Here is a 24,825-nt window from a genome sequence, read left to right as displayed (position 1 = left end):
CAATATATCATCGTGCATTTTAACTTAAAACACTTATTGTCCTAAAATTTTATCAAGTCACATTACTCATCAAGATTATGTAATCATTAATTGTCTGATATATAGCAAACCAATCATCACTAAAAGTCATGGTATAAGCAGGCCGAGAATACAAGGACAATTAATATAAGCAATCGACTGGCATTAAGAGAATATTTTCACCACAATTAGAATAATCCTTTTGTAATACCATATGAATTGCCATTATTAGAGCATCCACATCCGGATGCTATATCTCATCTTATTTTACCATCTCAAAAAGCTACTTTATCAATTATATCATACCATTTTACAATACACCCAACATCCCAAAACTTTATATCTCATCCTTTTATTAAAATATTATTTTTTTAATCTTTCTTTATTATTACTTTTCCAACTATCATTTTTTTGTTTCAAATTCAACTATTCTTCTTTTTCAAATTCATCTATTCCAACGGTTGGAATATCCTCAACAACCTGCCAATTTTTTTTTCTTTTCAATTTCTTTCCAACTATTTCAACAACCTGCCAATTTTTTTTTTCAATTTCTTTCCAACTAATTCAACAACCTGCCTTTTTTTTTTCTTTTTTTTTTTTTTTAAGAAAGAACCTGCCAAATATCAATGTACTCAAATTTGCCAACTTTAAAAATCCACATACATATACATTCCATCAAACCTGTCAAATATTAATGTAAAATCTACATATATATTTATAGATGCATCCTGTCAAATATTAATGTATTCAACCTGCCAATTTTAATGATCCACACACACACACACATATATATATATATAGAACCAGCCAATTTTCTCTTGCTAAATTTGAATGCTTAAGAAATTTTCTCTTGGATGGATCATGAATGCAGTTCTTCCTCCACCTTAAGAACAGGTTTTCTAATCTAGGAGTATTTGCCTAAGAAAGGACTTAGAGAAAAATCAATATTAGTTTTGAAAGTAACTTAAAAGTTAGTTCACCACCACAGTAAATTTACTAAGTTGGTAATATACAATATTAACTCTCAAAGCTAGCAAATTAGTTCACCACAACACTAAATTTCTTTTTGGTAGTACACAATATTAACTTTCTAGCATGCTTAAATAAATTACACATTAAACCATTGAAAGAGATGTCCATATATAGACTGATTAGTGTAGCAAAAATACAGGTACAATCTCTACCTATATTAAGTAGAATATAAAGAGCAGTAATTTTATACATTAATACAGATATCATACATATCCCGAATTTTTATACTTCTTCCTAATAGTAAAAATGTAAAAAGAGTGACAATAGCAAGTACCAATATTTTCTCCTTGGTACAATGTCAAAAGGGTGATAATACATTAATCTCTCTCCCTTTCACTCTCACCAGCTCTTTGCATCAGCAGAGATTCTTTCTGTAGTAGCACACATGTGAACATTGCCAGCAAGGTTTCTCTTAGAATCTCTACATAAAAACAAAGAGTTTTCAGCAATTAGGATATTTATGCATATTATGGTTTTGACCAACTTATCTATTCTTCATTAGTTATTTTGCACACAAACTATGAAATGTCCACGTGGTTTCTTCTTCTCATATATTACATGCATGAATCAGGATAGGCAGTAGTCCCATTTAAAAACCAGTGGATTCCGTTAAGTGTTTAACGGTTTAACCAACACCATTAGCACTTTAGTAGGTAGTAGGGCTCAAATAAAGCATTAAGGTCAACATTCCATTTATTTGAGCTAGATTGCCCTCGACTATTAGCATCTGATCTGAGAGTTTTCCAATAATGATTGAGCATCCAATAGATATCTAATCTTACCATCTCATTCCAAAATCATTGAATCCATTAAATATTCACTTTTTCTCTACACTTTTAACCCCCAGAAAAATTCATAGTAAGATTTCAACCAAAATGAAAAAACCTGAAACTTATCAATCACATCATAGTTGTTCTAGTGATCGATTTCGCTGATTAATCAGCTTCATGAAATCAGCACATGCATAAAGCAAATGGAAAAGGAATCAATGATGAACCTAGCACTTCAAAGTTCAAACAAGCCCCAAACGCAAGCAGTTGATTTCATGCAAAATTGTAATCCCATCATCACAATATCTCTACGTGAGGCCGATGCAAGTATTAGCAGTATAACTAATTTAAGAGGAAAAAAAACAACTTACATTGCATCACAACCACAGAATTTCAAAAGTCATCTATAAGCAGCCAGTAGAAAGTTACATACCCCCTCCCCTCCAAAAAAAAGAAACAAAAAAAAAAAAAGCAAGTAGAAAGTTAATACCCAAAACATAGAATAAAACCAAAATTGTGTTTTCCAAAGGAATTGCTACGAAATTATTTTTGTCGGATTCATATCAGACATATGCAACAATTGTACAGAAAACATAGCAGGGAACAAGTAATATATTTATAATTCACTAAATTATTGCAAAAAAATACTCCCTTAATCAGTTCCTTTGTCATATGGACTTCTCAAATTGGCAACATATTCATGTCGAAAAAGTATGTAACATAATAATTTCATTTACTCAACAGCAGGGATGGAGCTACAAAATGATTTGGAACCCTCAAAACAAGTGAAAATTCATTCTCATCCATTGCATATGAGGCAGATACATGTTTTTTGGGCCATACGTTGAAGGTCCTTTCATCACAAACTTATGAATCATGAATGTATAATAAGTAAACTAAAAACAGGCAGAGAGAGCAAATGTGGGTGAAGTTAGTGGTATTGCGTATTCATGTTTCTTTCAGTGTGATAGCCAAATTTAATTTGGACCCCAAACCAGTTGAGTTTTATTAACTATAAAATAAAAGGGCAAACAAAATTTACGTTGCTATGTCTTAAGTTCTTCAATTAAAGAAAGCACTGTCTGTGTCTCATTCCTCTAGCCACAAAACACAATACATTTTACAATTAAAACAACAAAGTTAGTGGTATTGTGTATTCATGCTCTAGCTAGGGATGCTAGGTCCTCTTTTCCTTTAAGAGTTTGGACGGAGGTTGTTCTGCCAAACATTTTCAGTTTTGTTGTTAAAGACATGCCTTAGTAATAAATTTTCTTCCCCGTGTGGGGTTGTTCCTCAAAAGAAAAATAATAATAATAATTGCCAAATTGTAAACCAAATTAAATATAGATATTAAGACATAGAAATGAACTTCCTATAAGGTCTCACTCACCTGTAGTACTGCCCATGACATTCGCACAGTACAACTCCTTCAGCACACCAGTCAAAGCCTTTGCCTTCTCTAATGAAAGCTCTACAGAGAGAGCCCAAAATGGGCTGACACTCTTTTTCTTCTTCTTCTTCTCTCTCAACAGCTGTCATTAACTTGACTTAGTTATTTAAGAAAACTACATGCTGTTAACAGTAGTATGGGGTCAAAAAATAATTGCTTATCTTATCTAAGCTGCAGTTTTAGAGTGTGTCCTTCAAGCAAGGAAATACAAATATACTTTTTTGGCTCTTAAATGAGAATTTTCATTCAAAAGAATGAAAACAAGCTAAGTCAGATGAATATAATGCCACTACAGTTCAAAATTACATTAAAAGCATACCACTATAGATATTGTGGCACAAGATGTAGCACCAATGTCATAGCCATACAGTAGTCCTCCAAGAACAGATAAATAACACGAAGAAAAGACAAAGGTTATTAAGAAAGAATGTCATTAACTTGACTTAGTTATTTAAGAAAACTACATGCTGTTAACAATAGTATGGGGTCAAAAATCTTGAGGCGGCAGAGACTATGAACAGAGAGAGAAAGAGAGAAGTGGTGAAGAAAGACTCCAAATGGTCTTCCAGCATGATTCTAAAATCTTCCCTATCAAGTTCACATAACCAATTATCTATGAAGCAAAATAATACACATGCAAACCCACTTTTATGTAAATCCCATTACGAGCTACAAAAAAATAATGCATAAATCAACAAGCATTTTACAAAATCCGAATAGTACAACAAAATTTTCATGTTCACAATAGGAATTTAGAACAAAGACATGGATGATATCAAAATGTGGAAGAAATAAGGGATCTGAGATGAGAAGGGATTTGGGTTTGGGTTCCGTACCTTTCTTTTGAGGACCCAAATTTGAAGCAAAGCAAAGTGAGAGACCGACGAGGAGAGAGTGAATGAGAACCAAATGCAAAGAAAATCAACCAAGCTGAATCCCACCTCTGCAAACATCAACAGCAATTATTTGATCAAAACCAAAACACAAACACAAATTTTCTTGCAGAAAGAGAAAAGAAACATAAACACAAAAACTCAAAATCTTACCAAGCTTTTGATTTTGATTTGATTTCAGAGACCGACGGAGCTTCGTGAAGAGATTTTGCAAACAAAATCTTAATCCAAACCCACAAACCCTTGAGATGAGTGAATCAGTAAAGGGATGAGTGAATCGGTAAAAAGGGATGACTGAATCGGTGAATCCAAACCCACAAATCTTAATGGAGTGAAAAGTGAAATGGGTATCTAGATTGTTGGATTTATGAGTGCCTGTGAATCGGTAAAGGGATCGGAGCACGGATGCTCGTCGGAATCATTATCGGAGAGAGAGAAGCATCTAAAACTTATCGGAGAGAGAGGGGCAAAGTATTGGGTCTGAAGAGAGCACAGAGCAGAGGAGAAAGAGAGAACGGAGAAAGAGAGAACGAAGAGAGAGCAAAGATGAGAAATAAGGAGGGAGGAGAGAGAAATTCCTGGGATAAAAAGCATTAAAAATTTATTTTTTTTTATACCATTCAGCTACAGTACCATCTTACATTTGAGATGGTACTGTAGCTAAATCTCAAATTTTTTTTTGCATATGGGATATGGCCTTCCCATTGCTGATGGGTTTTGGGGCTTAAATGCCAAATGTTCTTAACATTTGGCATATACAAGCTCAAATGTGGATGCTCTTAGAAGTCCTTTTTCCCCTACTTAATTTGATTATCTTACATGCAGCTTTTGGGGGCCTTCAGTAAGTACATTAGGCTTAGATTCATGCTGATCAATATTTGCCTCTATTGTGCTTGAATCACATAACCCATAGCCAAAGTATAATGCATCCTTTTCTCCCATAAAGATAGGATGAAAGTTAAAGTTACAAGTTAAATTTTATTTAAGAATGAGAATATTATGCATATGATATCTCATTGTTATAGCAGCTAGAAATAATGGAGACCTTTTGAACAAAAACATATTAATATTTAATATAAATATATACTTAAAAAAAATTGTAAATTAACGTGTTAGGTTTAAGTTATGGGGCAACATTCTCAAATATAGTTCCATCCTACTTATATTTAACAATCTTGTATACATTGTTATCAGGGGTTGTTTGGAATGTACACGAATTCCTAAATATGTGAAAGACATAAAATAGAAGAAAAATAAGACACACACAAAGTTAATCACATGACATAAAAAATTACGTGGTTCAACAATTTATTGTGTCTATGGAGTTGCAGTGATCTGACTATTTTTAGGGAAATTATATAAGATGCAGTATGCGTCAAACCCTAATATGATGCAATAGTATTTATATCACATACAATAGATCCCCAATGGATTAAAAACGGGCCAAAAGTTTCTTCACCACCACATCAAGTAATTGAACGTAACTTGTTGAGCATGAGATCAAATGAGTTGTGACTTTGTGATTGGATCTTGGAGGAGGCTAGATTAAAATATCTTGCTAAGTCATTGAATAGCTGATAGGCGAGAGGAGCTTCCAAAAAGAGAAAGGGATGCCATCATGTTAGTGTTAAAAAAGTGAGCTTTTATGGACATGGGCTGTGGAGTGTGGTGGTATGTTACAATCCAAGTATCCCACATAGCTTAAGTGCAAGTTTGGGCCTATTGAACTAAGCCTTCATTTAATAGATTAAGCCTCAACATCTCCTTTAAAAAATTGTAACACTTCTATATCGGGTTGAGTTATAATCCGGATCAAACACAAATTAAGCTCCACATAACCCAACAAGGGTTAGGTTTGAGCGTAGGCAGAGTCTACCTAAAGTTACTCAAGGCTAAATCTTAACACACTCTTTAACCAAATTTATGCAATTTTTAAACCGTATAAGACCACTATATACATACATACATACATACATACATACATACATATATATATATATATATATTTATTAAACAATACTTATCATTCAATTCATGCAAAATTTTACCGCACATTGTGTCTATTAAGTCCTTAAAAACCAATCTAATCTATATATATCTAAAAGTTGAAGCATAGCATTTATTGTTGCTACATTCCAATTAAGCCACATCAACGCCATGTCATTATTTATTTTCTTTCTTTATTTTTTGTTTTTTGTTTTACCGATTGCTATTTATTGAGTTTCTTCTTACATCCAAGTGTTACTTTATCTCCAAATCTATTGGGTGTCTCTCCATTAACCCAAACTCTTGAGATGCCATTATTATATGGAATTCTTATAGTCACCGATACTTTATTTCCAAATCTATCATGTGTCTCTCCATTAACCCAAACTCTTAAGATGCTGCCATTATATGGAATTCTTATAGTCACCAATAGATTGCAACCTCCTCACCTCTCATTTTTTTTTTTCTATAATTTTTCAATTTTTCTCTCTTTACAAATTGATTGATATGACCTTCAATGGGATAGCTTCTTGAGTGTTTATTCCGTTCTTTCGAGCATGTCTCAAGTCTGTCTACCAAAACCCAATCAAATGAGTGCAAGAGACAAATAGTGACTCTAGAGCTTGCAGGCGAAATTGAAGCAAATGAGATGAGAGGTGAACATAAGTAGCCCAGGTCCAAAGGGTATAAACTAAAAATCAGTTATGCTATTTGTATTATTCTTACTCTTTTTTTATTTATTCCCATCTCATTACTAGGAAAAAAAAAATGTAGTTCAATTTTGGGATTTCATGATGAAAGAGATTGAGTTTTCATGGTCTCAAAACTATTAAAATATATATTTTTTTTCTTTTTCAAAATTGATTTGAGTTGGGCATTTGATCATGTTTGTTATAAATTGTTTTATGGCTGCCTTTCTCTAGATTGTAGGAATGTTACTTTCAATATGTATGCTATAATGTATGATAATTAACTTCAATGGGATATTTTTATTTTGGTCTTTGTTTTATGGTAAGAGTGTTACTCGTTTTCATCAAAGAGAAATTGCTATTGTTCTCTTTTTCTAGTCGTCTTATATGTTGAACTAAATTTCATTTTTATCTCTATTTCGTTTGTCAATTTCTCGACAAATGTCAATGATCAAGACTCGCAATCACTAGAAACTTTTTAATCTATTGAAGGTCATACTAAGTAATTGGTAACCATTCTTTTCTTAGAACCTTTTGAAGGAAAGAGGAATAAATTTTTTGCTTTTCTTGGGTGGTGCTTGATAATTTGCTTTTTATGGTTCAATACACATCAGCTATATTAGATTTTCATTTCCTTATACTAATAATTTGTTATTTATTGTTTGATTTGATTGTTTGGTGGCTCAAAAATTGTGAGAAAATGGAAGAGAAAAGAGAGTAGAGTTTGAATATTAAATTTTTTTTGTGTATGGAACTTGGGATGTAACAGTTTAAATTTTTTTATCTTAATTTTTTAAGGAAACTCTAATTCTTCAAAGTACATCAGCTTAAGTAAACTATTGTGTTGTGGCTAGAATTTTTGTGTTTGGGACCTTAGTTGGCCTGTTTGGTTGACGAATAACTTTGGGAATTATTTAGCTTATGAGAAATTTTTTGGTATTTTAGGAGTGGGAAAATTCAAAGAACTGAATTATTTTTAAATTCCATTAGTACCTAGCTTTATGCTAATTGTTGTGTGGATAGAAAAACTAATTGGTTCTTGATTTTTGAATACCTATCTATAATACTATGTACATGAACAATGTGGGGGTAATAGCCCAAACTTGTACACTGGGCCTTGGGCCCTATTTGTGGATGTGGATACGTCTGAGGAGGAGTAAATAATTAGGAAAGGCCCCGGAATAGAGGACCACGCCAGGAAAGGGTGGAGGATATAGTCTGAGGAGGTTGACCTTCTCGGATAGAAGGAATATCAGTCAAGCAAGTATTTGGGTGATTTAAGTGACCTCCCAGGAAGTTCCAATGATCAGAATGAACTTCAAACACGTACGAAGATGATAAGAATACATAAATGTCCCAAAAGATGCTACCACTGCATTAAATGCACTGCAGCAACTTTTCTGGCCGCATTTATATGGAGAAGACTCCTGAACAGTGCAGTCTCAGCTACCGCCACTCACAAATAACAAAAGAAGATGTTTGATGGGATATGTACTCAAGTGAGGGTTTAGATGGTTAACAAGTGTATGATCAAGATGGCCTAAAAAGGACTATATAATGTAAAAGATCTCCCATAAGAAGGGGATCAGAAAAAATAGAAAAGGAAAAGAAGAGAAGGAATTACTATAGCATTAAGAGCTGTACCAACTTTCAGAACTATTGTATTAATCTATCTCCTCGGACAACCATTTCATCAAGTTTTACATGTAGTTCGCACTTGTTCATCGTTGAAATATTTACTAGCTGTTATTGCAAATCACTAAAACCTAGTTCTTTAGCACATTTTCTACTAATTTATTGTATTGGGCTCATTGAACCATTGTCCAAATCCTTTTTGGGCCTGGGCCTAAAATTTGTGACCCTACAAACAATAATTGGGTTTTTAGTTTTAAATTTTGAATTATGCTATTTTTTCAACAATTTGATTTTCTTTTTAGAATTTTCTCTTCTTAAATATCTAGAATACTATGTACATGAGTTTTAGACAAAACTTAACAATACTATTTCTTTTGGATTTTACTATTTCTTTCCTTATTGAACATAATATGATATATTTGATGTGTTCCAATTAGTGGCGGAGCCAGGATTTGAGTTGAGGGGAGGCAAAATTTATTTATGATATATGCACTTACACAAATTTTTATGTGAATATATAATATTTGAGACCAATTTGAAAAATTAAAAGCTATTCATTTAAATATTAAGTGATATATTTAATGTAATTATACAAAAAAAAAAAACTCTNCTAAAATTTGTGACCCTACAAACAATAATTGGGTTTTTAGTTTTAAATTTTGAATTATGCTATTTTTTCAACAATTTGATTTTCTTTTTAGAATTTTCTCTTCTTAAATATCTAGAATACTATGTACATGAGTTTTAGACAAAACTTAACAATACTATTTCTTTTGGATTTTACTATTTCTTTCCTTATTGAACATAATATGATATATTTGATGTGTTCCAATTAGTGGCGGAGCCAGGATTTGAGTTGAGGGGAGGCAAAATTTATTTATGATATATGCACTTACACAAATTTTTATGTGAATATATAATATTTGAGACCAATTTGAAAAATTAAAAGCTATTCATTTAAATATTAAGTGATATATTTAATGTAATTATACAAAAAAAAAAAACTCTACAAACAAAAAAAACTTATTCATAATAATGTATTTATCTATTGAGATATTTCTAACATGAGTGATCTATTTATTTATTTATTTTTAGAGCCAAAACTCAAGTTATGAATGCAGCTATTAGTAGTTAGATAGATACTGAGTGCAATATATGTGAATTTCTATTATTTTGGTTAATTTGTTTCCATAAAATGTTCAAATTATAATATGGTAGGGACAAACTAAAAAAATTTCAGTGCAAGGTATGCTAGTGGAGGACTTAAGATTCCTCAATAGTTCATTTAGAAATTATGCACTGTTTCAAAGTTAAAGAAACAAAGTGGCATTTAAAAAACCCAAAAACAAAAAATAGGCAAGGGTATTTAATAATTTAAGGTATTTTTTTGGGTGAGCCAGGGGGCGATTGCCCCCCCCCACCCCCCCTCGACCCCCCCTGGCTCCACCCCTGGACTTCCAATGAAGGTTGTAGCAATTGCTATTTTTGGGACGTAGCAACCAATACAATCTAATAACTTCCCTTAGCCATTTGAAATTCATAACCTGGAATGCCAATAGAGATCTTCTCCGAGGCAAGAACAATTGGCCGAGTTTAGCAAATTTGCCACCAACTTTGACCACGTTATGGCAATACAAGTGACATGTGTGGAATCAATGGCACATTACTATTTGACAATTTGGTCTTTGATGGAAATTGATATAAATGAGGGTCTATTAAATTTGATCCTTTTGCTAAAGTAAGGTTTGTTCAATATGTATTTTATTTATATACCTTATTGTAAATAAGTTTTTGTACATAATGATTTTAACCTATAAAACTTCACTTTGCCCTTTTTTTTTTGGCCTTATTCTTTTCTATTGGCAACTAACTAGACATCACTTTTAAGAATTACGGATTTAGAAACTGGTACGAAGGTTGCACCCCAAAATTTAGAAGAATTGAAATATGATACAATCTTATCATGGGAAGAAAAATAGGAAATCTAATGGTGTTGGCTTGTCCCTCCATTATTGGGTTACAAATATCATATCAAAGAAAGAAAAAAAACTCAAAATAATATAATGATATATTTGTAAAGATAGAGAGTTGGAAAATATTTTTAGAAATAGTTCAATTTTTTAGGAGAAAACTATCTTCAATAAATTTTAGAAAATAAATTATGGGTTATATCATATTACAAAATAATTATATATTCCCACACATCGCGTGGGTTTGCAACTAGTATACTTAAAATGCAAAATAACATTCAGATTCTTTTATATCACATGGATTTCTGTAGTACTGACAACTGAGGATTACAGAGAAAGAGTTGATAAATAAGAATAATATAAATCTAAGATTTTTCTATAATTAATCGATTTGAACCCAATTCCATCCCAAACCCATTAACATTTAAATCTGTCTTATTACAGTCAAGAATTCCATTAAACAAAATCCGCCCACCATCCTTGTATGATTTTGTGAGTATTCCAGTTTTTGTTTATATTAAAAAAAAAAAAAAAAATTCACTTTCATTATATTTGATTTCTATGTTTTTTTTTTTTAATCTTACCATTTACCAACTCTTGATTTCTAATTTTACACACATTGAATATACAGAACTTGACATCATTGGTTGGGGTGGTGAAGCAATAATTCAGGTGTGAAAGTTAAGCTCTAAACCGTGATTGGTGTGGTAGCTAGTGCGGTTGTAAGTATAATTGTTACTGTAACTGTGGTGATTAATACAGGAATAGACATTGTAAGTGTTATTGTCACTGTAACTGTTGTGATTGCTAGTGCGGTTGCAGCAAATATTGTCGAGTCCATTGGACAGTGGGTCGTCAAGAACATTATTAAACCAGTTGCACAGTGGCTCATAAACAACATGGTTACACTTACACCAGTTGAACAATGGCTAGGTTATTCGTTTCACTATATATACCTGCAACATTGAGAATATGAAGAAAAAGGTAGAGGAGTTGGAAACTAGAAAAGAGGAGCAAAATGCAATTGATGCTAGTGGCGGAAGCTGTGAAGAAATTAAACAGTTTGTTAAGACTTGGTCAGCAGAAGTGAATGAGATTATGGGAAAGGCCAAGGATTTAGTTATTGAAGATAACAAAAGAGCAAAGACGACAGGTTCCTACTGGACACTGCTGAACTTGAAGCCACGGCATCAGCAAAGTAAGAAAGCAAAGAAGATAGTGGAAGATATTGATAAGGTCCTAAAAAACAACAGATTTGAATCAAGAATGTTGACTATGAAGGGACTTATGTGGCACTGAAAGATGACAATATCAATTTGGTAGGGCTGCGGGGGATGGCAGGTGTGGGAAAGACTACACTGGTGAGAGAAGTTTCTAATAAGCAAGTCAAGGAAGAAAAGTTATTCAATGAGGTGGTTATAGCAATTGTGATGCAAAGCCCAGACTTGATACGAATTCAAGGAGAAATTGCAGACAAACTAGTTCTAAAGCTAGATAAGGAAACTTTAAGCGGAAGAGCAGATCTTCTAGGAGCAAGGTTATCAAAAGAGAAGAATCAGAAGATACTTGTTATACTGGATGATATATGGAAGAAACTTGATTTGGACGAAATAGGAATTCCTTGTAATGGATGCAAAGTAGTGGTAACATCCAGGAACAGAGATATATTATCATGTGAGATGGGCACTCAAAAGGGTTTTGTGCTTAATGAGTTACCTCAAGAAGAAGCATGGAGTTTATTTGAGAAGATGGTGGGTGATTCTCTCAAAGACCAAAATTTGCAATCAATATCAACCGAGGTATCAAAAGAGTGCGCAGGTCTACCTCTTGGACTTGTAACAGTTGCAAAGGCATTAAAAAATAAGAATGAGACTGAATGGAAAGACGCCCTACAGCAACTAAGACAACCCTCCTCTAATAATCGCACAAAAATGCAAGAAGTTATATATTCATCAATACAGTTGAATTACGATAACCTTGAAAATCCAGGGGTTACTAAGTCATTCTTTTTGCTCTGTGCTCATGAAATGAATCCTGGCATTGATTACACGGATTTGTTAAAATATTGTTTTGGGCTGCAATTATTTCATTGCATTAGTACGTTGGAAGAAACAAGAATTAAAATGGATGCCCTAGTACAAAGTCTCAAAGACTCTTGTTTATTGCTTGATGGTCCTCATACTTGTCAATGCGTCCTTATGCATAACCTTGTTCGTGATGCTGCCATATTCATTGCATCCAAGGCTCAGACTGTACTAACCATGAGAAGTGATGGTACAGTAAAATGGCCAGGTGAGGTAAACATGAGAATGTACACAGCAATCTCTGTTCATGCTATGAGTATCAAAGAAATTCCTGATACATTGGAATGCCCAAATCTGAGATTCTTGTCTGTGCATGTTAAAGATCATTGTTTTCAATTTTCAAGAACTTTTTTTGAAGGAATGAGGGAGCTCAAAGTTGTAGATTTGACTAAAATGAGTCTTTCACCACTTCCTTCTTCAATTAATCTCTCACAAGCCTACAAACATTGTGTTTGGATCAGTGTGAATTCGGAGACAGCTGTTATTGGAGATTAAAAGAATTTCGAAATTCTCAGTCTTTCCCAGTCTGAATTGACAGAGTTTCCTAGAGAAATAGGGCTCTTAACTCATTTACGATTGTTGGATTTGAGGAATTGTACTAAACTTGAAGTGATTCCACCAAATGTCCTATCAGGCTTGATACAGTTAGAAGAGCTATATGTCAGCATAAGCTTCACTCAATGGGAGATTCAAGGAGTTTACAACGAAAGAGCTAGCCTTGCTGAGCTAAAGCATTTGTCACGGTTGACCACTTTAGAAGTTCACATTCCAGATGCCAACATGCTGCCAAAAGATATAGTTTTTAAGAATTTGAAAAGATACAAAATCTCTATAGGAGATGTGTGGGATTGGACTGATAAACATGAAAACTCTAGAGCACTAACACTCAAGCTAAGTACAAGCTTTCAATTAGAGAGTGCGATCAAAATGTGGTTGAATGGAATAGAGTATTTGTGCTTGGATGAGTTAAAGGGTGTTGAGAGCGTCATATATGAATTAGATGTGAAAGGCTTTCAACAACTTAAACATCTCCATGTCCAAAACAATGCTGAGATTAAGTATATTGTGAACTTAAGGGAGTTGGTTATTGCTGATGTTATTTTTCCTGCTTTGGAAATATTTTCTCTCAAAAAGGTGACCGAATTGGAAGAAATGTGTTGTGGCCAACTTCCTTTGACATCCTTTAGTAACTTAACAAACTTAAAAGTGGAACAATGTGACAAACTAAAATTTGTCTTCTCATTGTCCATGGCTAAGGGCCTTTCACAACTTCAAGAATTGGAGATAAGAGAATGCAACATCTTGGGCGCAATAATAATAAAAGAAGAGGGTGGAACTGGAATAAAAGACAGATATATGATCTTGTTCCCTCGATTGCATCACTTAGTACTACATCGGCTTCCAAAGCTAATGAGCTTCTTAAGCGTGTCGATCATAAATGATGCTGAAGAAATCATTCCTGAATGCAATCATGATTTTAATATGCCAGTCCTACAAGAACAGGTACCTTGAATTTTAATTTCCAATATAATGATCCCACAGAAGTGGCACACACCCATGGCATTTTATACTACATGCAGTTAGTATTGTAAACATTGCTATTGCAGGTTGAGTTCCCTAACTTGCAAACATTGAAACTGTCCTCTATAGACTTAGAAGAGATGCAGCACAACCAACATCAGGCAAGGTCCTCTTTGGAATTATCAAACATACAGAGATTTAAAAATTTGACTTCCTTGAAGATGCAAGGCTCTGGTACTTTAAAATATCTGTTGTCTTCATCAACAGCGAGTTCTATGGGGCAGCTCAAATATCTTGTCATAGAGGATTGTAAGGTAATGGAAGAGGTAATTCAAACCTGTACTGAAGATTTGGGAGAGGGAGAAATAATTTCAGGGGTTTTGTTCCCTCGTCTGGAAGGGCTACTACTAAAAAATCTTACAATCCTTAGAAGATTCTGCATAGGAAGTCATATCAAATTTCCATCCTTCAAGCATCTATGGATAGAAAAATGCCCTAAATTGAATTCATTCATTTTTAACTTTGTTAGTTCAGGCACGAACTCAGAGGAAAGCTCTCATACTGCCATGCAACCTCTCTTCAATGAAGAGGTAAATCTATTTTAATTGTCCCCCTATTGTTTAACTTTGTGTGTATGTATATAGGGTTATGTTTAAGTTACATCTGATGTAAATTTAAGCAATGTTACACTACTTAATAACTTATCATTAAATTTATAATTTGAAAAATCACTGTTGGATTACATATTTTATATATTCTTAACATACATGTCAATTTTCATGTTAATCTGATGTTATTTACCATTTGATCCATAAACTCGTCTTATATGCATTATTTTAAACTACAAAAACTTGATTTTAAATAATTGATTGATGACATGACTATTGATCTTTGATCACCTTAAAATTTTTCAAGCATTGAGAACATACGCAGATAATGTAATCAAACAGTAAATTTGTCAAAATTTGAATTTTATTAAAAAAAAGATTGAGTAATTAACATTGCTTCAAGTTATGACCTCTCTCTCTATATATATCTTATCTTTCATTATGTGAGTTATTATGATTAGGTACGTAATTAACACGGAATGGACTTGTAGGTTGCATTCACTTGTTTGGAAACATTGGAAATCTCCCACATGGAGAACTTGAAAATCATATGGCACAATCAATTAGCTGAAGATTCCTTTTTGAAGTTTCAATTTCTGCTCGTTAAAAATTGTGAAAATCTTATGAATATCTTTGAATCTAATATGCTGACAAGATTCCAAAACCTAGAGAGACTTGACGTATATGATTGTGGTTCACTACTAGAAGTGTTTGAAATTCAAAGGCATGATGTTATAGACACACATGCTGTGACAGTCTTTCCTTTGAAAAAATTGTATTTGCGTCATCTACTGAAGATGAAGCAGATATGGAATAAGGGCCCTCATGGAATTTTCAGCTTTCAAAATCTACAAATAATAGTGTTTGGAAATGTGAGAGTTTGAATATTTTATTTCCAACCACTGTGGCTAGATTTCTCGTTCGATTGGAGGATCTTCATGTTGTCGAATGTGGACTGGAGGAAATTGTTGCACTTGAAGATGGTGCAGAAGCAGCAGCAAGACTTGTGTTTCCTAAAGTAACTCTCCTGATGCTTAAGAATATGCCAAAACTCAAGTGGTTTTCCCGAGGGCTGCGTACTTCAAAATGGCCATTGTTGAAAGTACTATAGGTGATTGATTGTGATCAAACTGAGATAATTTCTTCAAAAATTTTGAGGATTCATGAAATAGTTGAACAGAGCCATCTTGAGACATTTTCTTCAAAACATCCCCTTTTCTTGGTTGAAGAGGTAAGAGTTTAATTCAACTACTCTTTATAAAGATTTAGGTTTGCAAGAAATTATAACCCTATTTGTAGTAGTACTCATCTCTCATACCAAAAACAAGTTCTAGATGAGGAGTTACTTAGTAAAGCTCATAAATCTATATACTTGCATTAAGATATGTATTCCTAGTATTTTTGTCCACGTGTCTAGTATTATTGAAGTACCAAGGTGACGAATTGTACCAAATTGAAATTTTTGTTCCAGAAGAGTATATTGCTCACCTTGTATTTGTTTCACAAAAGTATATTGCTGCATCATTTTTGGTAGACATCTTATATTGGTCAATTGTATTTAGGACTTTATTCTTTAATCTTTAATTTTTTTGTTATATTATATATTTGGGTTTCGTTAACGGTGTGCTCTTAGGGCATTTGTTATTGAATTATTTTAGGTAAGTTTTGATACTAATTTGATGAAAGATATAAAAAGTTGTGTAAAAAAAAAAATTCCTCCTAAAAACTTGACAAACACTTATACTTGTGAAGTGATCATTATGCCAAGTGTGCGTAGTAGTTTTACTTTTTTCTTTTTCCATAAAATTTTCTAAAAATATTTTTTAAACCAATATTTTTAGGGCATCTGTTAATTTTTACCTTTATATTTTATTTCTATATTTCCTCTAGATATATTCCAGTAATAAGTTAGGACCATATTAATATTACCATTTGTATGGACTTCACGGAGATAATCCATTTTGTAGCCCCTACTATAAATTCTAGTAATTGGCCCAAACTTCTGAGGAATTGAATACTAACTCCTACTTTCTTTTGAATAATATCATGATTTCTTATAGGGTACATTTCCCAACTTGGAGGAATTGTTACTGGGTGGAAATTGCATGAAGGAGATAGAACAAGGCCAAGTTTTGGAAGATTTTTTTTACAAATTAAAGATCCTTTATGTGATTGGCCATCTAGCTGTTTCTAATTGGATTAATTTTCTTTAAAAATATGTTAGGTTCTAAGGTCTTAGGATTTTATGTATTTAGAACTCTAATTTGTAATGTTGGCAAACCATGATCAAAACAATGTATTTAGTCTTGTTTAGGCTTGCTCAAAGTTGGTTTATTATTGTAAAGTTGGAATCGAGTGGCTGCAGAAGTACTTGGGACTTTCGGCCTGGCTCGATCGATCGAAGAATAGACTCGATCGATCGAAAATCGCACAGGTTGATTTTTCTGCAGAATTTCCAACTCAACCCTACTTTATTAAACGTTTAGGGTTTTATGTTTTTACCCTAGGTATATAAACTAAACCCTAGCCACGTTTTTGAAGGTGGCTCCAATTGTATTGTTGCTCATACATTGCTGTTTTGTGTAAATCTCTTGTGAGATCTAGAGGAGCTTTCCTTTACACAAAACTTAGGGTTTTCAAGATAGAGATAATATCAATATCTTGATGATCAACTTGGTTGCTACCATTGAAGTTTAAAGAATATCAAGCGTGGGTGCTTGTAGCTGATTGAAGAATCCAAGAAAGAAGGAGTTCGTGAATTCGAAGCTTGCACGTGGTCGTGTCAATAAGTTCTACTGGTGGGTAGCATTAGGAAGTCAAGCGGGGAGCTTGTAGTCCTTCTGTATGAACTTCAATTCTTTCGCATAGTGGATTCAGGTTTACCTTGAGGATAGCTAGGTCAAATCCTCCCCAGGTTTTTACCGTGTGGTTTCCTGGGTCATCATATCTTGTGTTCATTTATTTTCCGCTGCTTTATATCTTGATATGATTATTTGATTGCTTTAACCTAGAATTGCATAATTTGACTAAGTAACAACTTGGCTAATTAATCTAAGCTAACCAATCTGGTTGTGTTTTAAGAGGTCTAAAACCGTTCAAAATCAAATAATTTGGAGAAACTTGTTGTGAGCAAAAGTTCTTGGGAGGAAATGTTCCCATATCAATGAAGAACTTTTTGGAAATGAAAATCGTGCTGGGATACTCACGCAACTAAGAGAACTAGAGTTGTTTGATCTACCATTGCTGACACATTTTTGGAAAGAAGATAGACAACCAAGCCCAATTTTTCATATTCCAGAAAATCTACGAGTGTTTCTTTGTAGCAAATTGACAAATTTAGTGCCATCCTCAATATCTTTCTAAAATTTGACAAATCTAGAAATATGGAAATATCATGGACTAATTAATTTATTTACACCCTCAACAGCCAAAAGTCTAGTCAAACTCAAGAAAATGAGTGTAAGTGAACAGGAAAGGATAACAGAAGTTGTATTAGGAAAGAGGGGTGAAGCAGGTGAGGTGATTACTTTCACCCAGTTAACATACTTAAAACTTGATTGCTTGCCAAAGCTCACAAGTTTTTATTCGGGAAGTTATCCCTTTGAGTTCCCATCTTTGGAAGAAGTAATTGTGTGGCAATGCCTTGAGATGAAGGATTTTTGTCCTGGAATGTTTAAGACGCCAAAGCTAGAAAGAGTACCATCAACAAAAGAACACGAATGGCACTGGAAAGCTGCCTTGAATGCGAATACATCAGCTTTGGAAGTGCGAACTATAATACCACCACGTGATAGTCTTGTTCAGAAAGGGTAAGTATATTGATCTTTTTAATGCAATTGATGCATAAACATGATCAATCTTTTCACTCTCCCACTACACACTTATCATAATAGAAATATATTAGAATTATATGAACATTACCAATTTTAAGGAATAGTAAAATCCTCATAGATCGCATAAAAATTTCTCAAATCATACATATCATTGTCCATATGAACTTCATAAGCACACATATAACGATGATACTTTGATGTCGACGGTTTTTAATGCTTGATGCTTTTATCTTCAATATGTTGCTTTCTATTACACAAGGTTGAGAGCTACTCAAAAGATCGTGAAGACCACTTTTAAATTGCTGCAAGATGAACGTGGCTTGTAATTATAGTTTGTGGTAAGATCAAGTTTCTTTCTCTTGAAATCGTTTGGTGAGAGGGTTGTCATCCTTATGGTTATTTAAATGAATAGAGTTCATCTATTTGTAGTTTATGTTTCTTTATTTCTTGTTTTGCTATGTTTGGGAAAAAAAGTAGTAGCCATGATATATTGTATTTGTGTGATGCACTCCTCTTTGGAGTGTTATAAACTATCTCTTCTTGGTGCAAAAAGACCATATTTGCATGAAGTTGTGCATCATGCTATCATTATTTTGATAAGTGTTATCAACTTCATGTTATCATTAAGTGTCAAAGCTTTTTAAGTGTTTTATAGTTTATAATGAATGTCTAGTTGAGTTGCTTATGCTTCTAAATGTTTCTCAGTCATGAGCATATGCTCACCCGTGCACATAATAGAATCATAGAGAGGGACAATTTGTGTCTAACACTAGAACTAGAGGTTTCCATAACTAGAAGGCTGTCATAGAAGAAGTTGTATAGATTAACGTAGCCCATTTGATCTCTCTTGACTTTTAGCTTCTTGGTTATGAAAAATAAATAATTATGAGTATTGGTTGTGAATTTTTTTTTTTTTTTGGATGGGATTGGTTGTGAAATTTTAGTTAAAGATGGTTAGGGAAAAAATATTTATCTTTAAGACTTTAACTATGAATGACCAAATTATCTTCTCTTCATAAACAATTGTATGTGTCAGAGCCCAAAAATGCTAAGCCCACTTACAATAGTAGAACTAGATTTTACAGGCCTGGTGCAACTAATTTGTTAGAGTATGAGCTTGCAAGGTCAACCTTAATGTTTTGTTATGATCCAAATATTAGGCCAGTGTAGTTAGGACTTAGAGAATGGTAAAGAGAAGTACAAAATATGGAAATAACTCTTCCTCAGGGTTGGCCGAGGAGGCAATGTATATAAAAAGTGCTCAAGTTCTTAATACTAGATGGTGTTCTTTAGGTTCTATTCTTTCCTCTCTTTTTTCTTATCCCCTTCCTTGGAGGGATTTCTTTCCTTTATATACTCTCTCCCATTGCATCTGAGCCCTCCACCTATATAGCCCAAGGCGTTAGTTTGGATGCTTGTCCCATCAACGCTCTGCTGGAGGTGGTAGAGTATGCTGTGAGTTGTGAGATTACTGTTTAGAGATCATTCCTTCATTAATGCGGCCATCTGAGTTAGCACAGTGCATTAAATGCGGAGGTGATGACTACCTTATCTAGATACTTCCTTTCTTCTTTGCTCACATGTCTCTTCCACCTTCCTTGGTTTCTTGTCCTCTGGTACCATGAGCTTCCTTGGTAATTCTCATTGAACGCTCACTCTTTGGGCTCCTCGAGAGGTCGGCTTCTTCATCTTTCCTCCTTGGGCTCTAATCTGAGTGTTGGTAGGATTGATGTGTAAGTGGGCTTTTTTCCTCCTCGGGTTGGGCCCATGGGTTCTATTCCTTCCTCGGCCTCCTCCCTCCTAGAGTATGTAATTGAAATCCAAATCAATATTTATGGAGCAAGAAAAGAACAAATATTAACATTTAGTCACAAAAATAGGAAGAATGAAGTTAATTACATTATTAAAAAAAAATAGAATAAGTATAAATCTCATTATTCAAAGATGCACCACCTCTATCTAATTTTCAAAATGATGAAAGATGTGTAATTTTTTATGAAAGGTAATGAAGATAATATTTATATTTCAATATACATTGGCAAAATTATCTTTGTTTTTTTTTCCCCAGCTTACAATAGGGGGGGGTTGATATACACAATCAATCAACACATCAACACAAACACCCATTTCTTACGCCACACCACAACATTCATAGCCCATTAAACCCGTTGCTTAGGGGCTGAGGTATGTATGAGGGTGGCCCCCCAAAATTTTGAAAATTTTAAAAATATATATACAATTATTTTAATGTTTCAAAATTTATTCTACAAAAATAAGAGTTGTCGCCCCCCCCCCCCCCCAAAATATTTGAATTAGTCCAATAATGTTCTTAAAAAAAATAATTGGTCTAATAGTTATAGAAATATAACTTAATTTTTCACAATTCTATTTTTTATTGTACAATGTGCTCTTACTTCTGTTAAATATTTGATAAAGTTGGCATTAAACATGTTGAATCTATCTTTTTTAACCCATTATTTGGCAATTAACAAGTCATTGATTCATTTAAAAAAATTTGTCACTAAAACTACATATGAAATGTTTCTTTAGTTGCCACAAAATGGGTTAGAGTAAGATAGCTTTAAATATGTTTGGATCCTAACTTATTCCTCCAAGTTTTGGATCATTCATGTTTTTGAAAATTTCATTAGTTCAATTGAAAGATTTTTTTTACTTTAGTATAAAATTTGATAATTTGTATTTAAAATATTTTTTAAGAACTTCACTATGAAAATGGAAAAAATGAATTTTATTTTATGAAAGATTGCCATTAAAAATAATTTTTGATTGAAAATACTAAGCTCTTTTTTTGTTGGGTGTGTATATATATATAACTTATCAAATAAAAAAGTGTGTGTATATATATGTGTGTATATATAATAAAAAAGCGTGTGTGTGTATATATATATGTGTGTGTGTGTGGGGGGGGGGGGATTATCTTGATAAATATATTAGCATCGCAACTTGGCCCCCCTAAACAAAAATTCTTGGCTCCACCCCTGTCGTTGCTTATCCCTATCACAATCTCAATCACAAATGAAAACAACCAAAACTATAGCCAATAGCCCCACACTTCTTAAATCACCAAACCAACCCAGTTTGTTAATCTTGAACCCATGTCTCCTTCATTTACTAGATTGAAGAGAAATAGAAAAAGCTTTCCACTAGCCGAAGCTCCGCCTCATGCCACTGTCGCTAATCTGCCTTGCTGTGGGTTTGGTGTTTTGAATTGGGTTATTGGGGTTTTAATTTTGGTGTTGTTTAGAAATTTAGCCACTCTCACAATTTGGGATTTGTCCCCATCAAAGCCATCGGATTGGACTCAACACAAAGACACCAACCTGACTCATTCTGGGTTTGTTCTTCTTTCTTTTTTTTTTTCTTTTTTTTTTTCCTGTTTGGTTATCAGGAAAATTTACTAAATCTTTTTGTGTTCTAAAATTTCATGTTCTTATTGGTTATTTATGATCTAGATATTTCTCAATTGTATGGAGGTGAGATGCTATTGACTGTTGTTTGTGAATTCAGTGATTTAAGATAGAAAATCAAGCAAGTGTTTTTATGTTTGACTGTCAAGAAAATTTGGGATTGCAATTTTTTTTTTTCATTTTTAAAACTATGAAATAAAAATAAATTTTTTTTTTGATACGACATTTAAAAATATTTATTAAATATTATTTTGATTATTTTATTTGCCACATCAACATTAAATGTGCCAACTGTGCACACCGTTTGCCATGTAAGCATTTTCCGTTAGTGAGTTAATGGTAGAGACTAAATTGATTGCAAGTTGAAAATAATAGAGATCAAATTGACCGCTACCAAAATATAGGGACTAAATTGACTGTGACCCTAAAATGTAGGGACCAAAATATTGTTTTCACCTAGAATCTAAAGTAAACAAATAACCCGGATAAAAATAGGAAGTTGTGATTAGTTCCTAGCTTTAAATCTAAACATATCATCTTGTTGCAAAATCCCAAAATCGAATCCTCCCCCCCCCCCCCCCCCCCCCNGAGAAATAGAAAAAGCTTTCCACTAGCTGAAGCTCCGCCTCATGCCACTGTCGCTAATCTGCCTTGCTGTGGGTTTGGTGTTTTGAATTGGGTTATTGGGGTTTTAATTTTGGTGTTGTTTAGAAATTTAGCCACTCTCACAATTTGGGATTTGTCCCCATCAAAGCCATCGGATTGGACTCAACACAAAGACACCAACCTGACTCATTCTGGGTTTGTTCTTCTTTCTTTTTTTTTTTCTTTTTTTTTTTCCTGTTTGGTTATCAGGAAAATTTACTAAATCTTTTTGTGTTCTAAAATTTCATGTTCTTATTGGTTATTTATGATCTAGATATTTCTCAATTGTATGGAGGTGAGATGCTATTGACTGTTGTTTGTGAATTCAGTGATTTAAGATAGAAAATCAAGCAAGTGTTTTTATGTTTGACTGTCAAGAAAATTTGAGATTCTTTTTTTTTTTATTTTTAAAACTATTAAAAATAAATTTTTTTTGTAACATTTAAAATTCTCATTAAATATTATTTTGATTATTTTTTTGCCACATCAACATTAAATGTGCCAACTGTGCACACCGTTTGCCATAAGATTTTCGTTAGGAGTTAAGGTAGGACAAATTGATGCAAGTTGAAAATAGCAAAGACAAATTGACCGTCCAAAATATAGGACTAAATTGACTGTGCTCAAAAATGTAGGGACCAAAATATGTTTTCCCTAGAATCTAAAGTAAACAATAACCCGGATAAAAATAGGAAGTTGTGATTAGTTCCTAGCTTTAAATCTAAACATATCATCTTGTTGCAAAATCCCAAAATCGAATCCTCCCCCCCCCCCACCCCCCCTTTTTTTTTTTTTTTTTTGTCAATCTAAAATCAAATTTGATATTTGTGTTTTCATATTTGGTTGCTGAGAAAGTGCATGAAAATGCAAAGAAAATTTGAGATTCTTTTTTTTTTTTTAATCTTTAAAATTATAAATTGAAATTTAATGCTCATGTAGAATTTTTATAGTTATTTTTGCCACATCAGCATTAAATGTGCCAACTGTGCACACCGTTCGCCACCTAAGTATTTTTCGTTAGCGAGTTAACGGTAGGGACCAAATTGACTGCAGATTGAAAATAGCAAAGACCAAATTGACTGTTGCCAAAATGTAAGGACTAAATTGACTATGTCTCAAAAATGTAGGAACCAAAATGATGTTTTCGCCTAGATTCTAAATGCTAATGCTCTCTTCTAATTTCTCAACTCTATTGAGTATTTATTGACAATAAATCTATAAAAACAAAATTCCATATATAAATTACAACAAATGATTTATTTATTTATTTTCCAAAAGTAATTTCAAAGTATTGTTGTTATGTTCTTAACACAAATTGAAGTAACAATGGCACTAGTTCATTTTGATTCTAACATAAGTTCTCCATTTTGTAAGTCTTGGCCGGGGAGGAGGGGGTATAAGTTCTTAACACAAATTTTGTTGTTATGATTTTTTTTTTTTTTTTTAGATACAAGATAGAAATTATACTCTAACCTAATTTAAGAGTATATGTGTGTGAAACCCCCCCCAGAGACTTGAACCTCAGCTCTTGCCCCCCCCCCCCTAATATTCAGTTGGTTCAACACTAATTAAAGAAGCCTTCAACATTTTTTTTCTGCCAGGAATAGGCTAATGAAGACTTCTTTAAAAAAACATAGCTAATTTTTTTTAATTCCTTTGTTCATATTTGCATGTCCTGCTTGTGTATAAAGAAGACTAATTACCAATAGGACATGCTAACACACGCACAAAACTGCCACATAGCTCAAACTTGGCTCTGAAGCAGAATATATCTCAAGAAAACCAACAGAGTAGCCAAGAGAAAATGCTACAACCAGCATGATTCAAAGACATTAAAAGAGCAAAAGCTTCTAGATTATCAAAGCCAATCAATCAAGAAAAAAATAGAGGAAGATATGCAGCATAATGTAGAAAACTATTAATGCATCCAACAGTGAACATACTAAAATGTCCTTGTTTTATTTTTTATTTTTTTAAATGTCATTGTTTTGAAGAGAAATCTTTGTCCTCCTTAATTAAATATTGCTTCTAATTGACGTAGAACAAATAGCAGAGACCTTCTTGGAGCAACAAAGGCACCAAAAATCACTACGCAAGATAAAGAGGGGTGTCAGTAGAAGCTATTGAGGCGATGATGTCGGAATTGCATGAAATTTGGAGTGTTGAAGGAAAATGACATTTTGATCAAGACTCAAGTCTTTGTCTAGAGGGTCGCCCTAATTTGGGCAAATTCCTTCGTTAAGGGTCCGAAAACAATGTTTTT

The 24,825-nt window shown here is 33.3% G+C and overlaps 1 protein-coding gene and 1 long non-coding RNA gene across 3 annotated transcripts; one reads left to right on the top strand and one right to left on the bottom strand.

The window, feature by feature from the left end:
• Window positions 1-636: 636 nt before the first annotated feature.
• LOC136068564 (uncharacterized) lies at window positions 637-4,837 on the bottom strand. Of its 2 annotated transcripts, XR_010629925.1 has the most exons (5): window positions 4,317-4,837; window positions 4,107-4,213; window positions 3,211-3,352; window positions 2,192-2,261; window positions 637-1,471 (listed from the first exon to the last, which is right to left on the bottom strand). It is a non-coding gene; the product is annotated as an uncharacterized LOC136068564 (long non-coding RNA). The 2 variants fall into 2 exon arrangements; XR_010629924.1 differs by lacking the exon at window positions 2,192-2,261 and having other exon boundaries at window positions 4,317-4,822.
• A 6,578-nt stretch (window positions 4,838-11,415) lies between these two features.
• LOC112041201 (disease resistance protein At4g27190) lies at window positions 11,416-15,767 on the top strand. The gene is made up of 6 exons (XM_024074116.1): window positions 11,416-11,641; window positions 11,725-12,832; window positions 13,043-14,030; window positions 14,135-14,374; window positions 14,583-14,638; window positions 15,569-15,767. Exons 1-6 carry the CDS (start codon window positions 11,416-11,418, stop codon window positions 15,765-15,767), a joined length of 2,817 nt encoding a protein of 938 aa, XP_023929884.1.
• Window positions 15,768-24,825: the final 9,058 nt, after the last annotated feature.

This window comes from Quercus suber, unplaced genomic scaffold (assembly GCF_002906115.3).
Source record: "Quercus suber isolate HL8 unplaced genomic scaffold, Cork oak 2.0 scaffold_121, whole genome shotgun sequence".
Taxonomy (NCBI): Eukaryota; Viridiplantae; Streptophyta; class Magnoliopsida; order Fagales; family Fagaceae; genus Quercus; species Quercus suber.
The sequence above is the reverse complement of the archived record's forward strand: the minus strand, read 5'-3'. Positions and strand labels throughout refer to the sequence as shown.

Excerpts from the sequence above, each read along its gene's own strand:
- LOC112041201 (XM_024074116.1), top strand. The coding sequence starts at position 11,416 with ATGAAGAAAAAGGTAGAGGAGTTGGAAACTAGAAAAGAGGAGCAAAAT. Across the intron at positions 12,833-13,042 it reads TGCCCAAATCTGAGATTCTT|TCTTTCCCAGTCTGAATTGA; the intron begins GTCTGTGCATGT and ends CGAAATTCTCAG. Across the intron at positions 14,639-15,568 it reads AACCTCTCTTCAATGAAGAG|ATTTCTCGTTCGATTGGAGG; the intron begins GTAAATCTATTT and ends CACTGTGGCTAG.